Genomic DNA, 3,578 nt, shown 5'->3' with positions numbered 1-3,578 from the left:
TCGTGTCCCTGTGCTCACGTGTCCCAGGAGGGTCTGAAGCTGGAGTCCGCAGAGTGACCGGATCTCCCTGACCTCAGAGGTACTGGCCCAGTGTCCACCTGCATCTTCACAGGGTGCCCCTGCAGCAGGGCCGGCAGATGGCTCAGGAGCCCAGCAATGACAGCATGGCCTTCTCTCCCCGGCCGCAGCCCGGGCTGTTAGACCCAAGTAACGGGTTTGAGTTACCAGAAGAGACAAATACAGTAAGCCACACCACAGGGACTAATTTTATGTTCTTTTTAAAATATATTGTGTTACCATTGACTCTCTTGATTGGCCTATTTGGGATGGTGGGGAACGGGACGGTCATCTGGCTGCTCGGGTTCCGTGTGAAGAGGAACCCCTTCTTGGTCTACGTCCTCAACCTGGCCATCGCGGACTTCACCTTCCTCTTATCTCTAGACGCCTGGGTCACAAGTAGATTTTTTTTGGATAACAATGATGAAATGATAGAGTTCTTCATATCCCTCTTCGTCATGACTAACACGGCAGGGCTGTTTCTGCTGATGGCCATCAGCACGGAGCGCTGTCTGTCCGTCACCTTCCCCATCTGGTACAAGTGCCGCCGCCCCGCCCATCTCTCCACTATCATGTGCGCTCTGATTTGGGGACTGTCACTGTGTCTAGGGGTTCTGTGGTTTTTGTGTGATAGTCTTTATTCTATGTATTATATTTATGACACACTATTGTGGGTGTACAGTGTGCTATATTTCCCCACGCTTCTCGTCCTGTGTGTGTCCAGCCTGACCCTGCTCATCCGTGTGCACTGCTGCTCCCGGCGGAGACAGGTCACCAAGCTCTACAGGGTCATCCTTCTCACCGTGCTGGCCTTCCTGCTGCTCGGACTGCCCCTCGGACTAAGCTTCCTGCTTTATACACTCAAATACTGGTTCGTCAATTTTAAATATTTTTTCAAAATCTCCCACCTCCTGGCTGCCCTGAACAGTGCGGTCAACCCCGTCATCTACTTCTTTGTGGGGAGACAGGGACAGCGGCCAGGACGAAGGGCCCTCAGAGAGCTGCTCCAGAGTGTGCTGACCGAGGACACGTCCTGAGCAGAGGATAGCCCCATCCTCAGACAAACACGATGTCCCCCTGAGCCCGGGGAGCGGGCAGCTCTGCTGGGACCTCAGGCTCTGACCCTGCACTAAGGGCCCCCATCCGGGATCTGTAGATGCAAAGTCGTCAGAACCTCCCCACCGATTGCGTGAATTCCTTGTGAGAATTAAACCTGTCCCTGTTGTCCCAACTGAGCACTGAGGTGACATGCAGCTGCCCTGAGGTCATGTCCTGTCCCCTCTACCTTCTGACGGGAAGCCCTCCTCCCCTCGGTGTGTCCCCCAGGCTTCTCTGCCCTCTGCTCCCAGGGAGAGGTCGGCACAGGCAGGACCCCGATGGACCTGACACCCTCAGTCCCCCGTCTGTCTGTCTCTCTGCTCTGGTTTCCCAACGACCTCCGCCCACAGCTGTTTCCTTACATAGAGCATCACGTCCCAGCCTGTGCCTCTGTTTATAATTCTGCCTGTCACTCTGCTGTCCTCCTCCTCTGACTTATGTATAAGGTGACACCCTGCTTATTATCCAATAATGGTTTTCACTGTTTATGTTACTACAGGAGAGAAGTATTTAATTACCTGCACAAAGAAGAAAGTCATTCTCTCCATGGAATGTGTGTGCATGTGCATAGGTATACATGTGTGCATGCATGTAGGTGTGTACAGATGTGTGTACATGTGTTTATGTTTAACATGAAGCTGAGGGTGGGCACTGTGTCCTCAGTGTGAAGGGGAAGCCTGGGCTGAGTCAGGAGCCTGTACTCGGTTCAGATCCCAGCACAGCTCTGCTCAGGTGGGGGACTCTGTGCTACTCACATCACCCACCAGCCCTTAAAATTCCACGTCCATACAGCGCTTAACAAGAGACCCCCGTAGAGCTGCTCTAAGTACCCAGGACATCAGAACCCTCAACCACATGGACACTGTAAAGACATCAAACAGTGCTGCCTGAGGGGACAGCAAGTTGTCCTCTTCATCAATACTGATACATTCGTGTGTGACAATTGTAGGTGCGTGGCTGGTGTCTCTGATTCAGGGTCCAACAGCAGACTTGTGTCACACTTATAAGGATAGACACACCTGGGGTCTTATTTTAAGCCCTGTGACTGGATTCCTGGACTGACTGATCATCTGTAGCCCGCGTGCCTTCCACGGCCAACCCCGGTGTCAGCGTGGGTGAAGAGAGTTCTGACTGCTGTGGACGGAGAGGAGGTGGAATGGACTCTTCCCAGTCGCTCCCTCACCTCAGACCTCAGAGGGGATGAGACTCACAGCTGGGACCCTCCCTGACACGGGCACCTGCCCCGAAGTCAACATGGGATTCCGCGGCCAATCAACCATCAGAGAGAAGCTGTCGGTGTTTGTCTTTCTCTGACTGATGATCTCACTTAGCAGGGGACCCTGTGGGTCCATCCATGTTGTCGCAAATGCTGAGGTTTCAGTCTGTTTTATGCCGAGTGACACTCCACTGTGTGCACACCCCTCTCCTTCTGTGTCCCGTCGTCCATGCAGGGACACCGAGGCTGCTTCTGTATCTCTGCTGTTGTAAAAGACACTGCAGTGACCACAGGGCCGCGTATGTCTCTTTGAATTGTGTTTTGCATTTCTTCAGTAAAAGACCCAGAACTTGGGTTCCTGGGTGACAGGATAGTTCTCTCTAGTATTTTGAGGAACCTCAATGCTGGTTTCCACAGTGGAGACCCGTCTGCATTTCAAGAACAGTGAACCAGGGTCCCTTCTCTCCACACCCTCACACCACCTGTTGTCTGTTCATTACTGATGACGGCCATTCTGACAGGTGTGGGTGATATCTCATTGTGGTTTCAATATGCGTGTCACTGACGATTAGTGATGTTGAGCCTGTTTTCATATAAGGACTGGTCATCTGCACGTCTTCTTTGGAAAAATGTCTATTCAGTTCCTCTGGTCATTTTTAAACTGGATTGCATGTTTTCACTTATACTCAGAACCTAAGAAAATAGTAAGTAAATGAACAATTATAACACATTCAAATTCAGAAACACAGAGAAGAAACTGAGGTGGCCCAGGTGGGAGGGGGTTGGAGAATGGGTCCAAAGGGGCGGGACTAAGAGGTGCAGATTGACAGTCACAGAAGCAGTCTCAGGATGTGAAGCACAGCACAGGGGATGTAGTAACAATACTGCAATTACTATGCATGCGGCCCAGGGGTACTGCGTGTGTTGTGGGGATCGCTCTAAAACAGGGGTCCCAAACTTTTTACACAGGCGGCCAGTTCACTGTCCCTCAGACCATTGGAGGGCGGCCAAATACAGTGGTCCTCTCACTGACCACCAATAAAAGAGGTGCCCCTTCCAGAAGTGCAGTGGGGGCTGGATAAATGGCCTCAGGGGGCCGCATTGCAGTCCGCGGGCCGTAGTTCGGGGACGCCTGCTCTAAAATGTATGCAATTGTTCAATCACCGTGTCATACTTCTGAAACTAATATAATATTGCAATTTACTGT

The 3,578-nt window shown here is 51.8% G+C and overlaps 1 protein-coding gene across 1 annotated transcript; it reads left to right on the top strand.

The window, feature by feature from the left end:
- Positions 1-326: 326 nt before the first annotated feature.
- On the top strand, positions 327-1,094 carry LOC136319737 (mas-related G-protein coupled receptor member X2-like). The gene is made up of 2 exons (XM_066252863.1): positions 327-631; positions 782-1,094. The coding sequence occupies exons 1-2, from the start codon at positions 327-329 to the stop codon at positions 1,092-1,094; spliced, it is 618 nt and encodes a 205-aa protein (XP_066108960.1).
- Positions 1,095-3,578: the final 2,484 nt, after the last annotated feature.

The sequence above is a fragment of the Saccopteryx bilineata genome, chromosome 1 (genome assembly GCF_036850765.1).
Source record: "Saccopteryx bilineata isolate mSacBil1 chromosome 1, mSacBil1_pri_phased_curated, whole genome shotgun sequence".
Taxonomy (NCBI): Eukaryota; Metazoa; Chordata; class Mammalia; order Chiroptera; family Emballonuridae; genus Saccopteryx; species Saccopteryx bilineata.
Note: the sequence above shows the minus strand (reverse complement) of the source record. Positions and strands in the feature narration are given on the sequence as shown.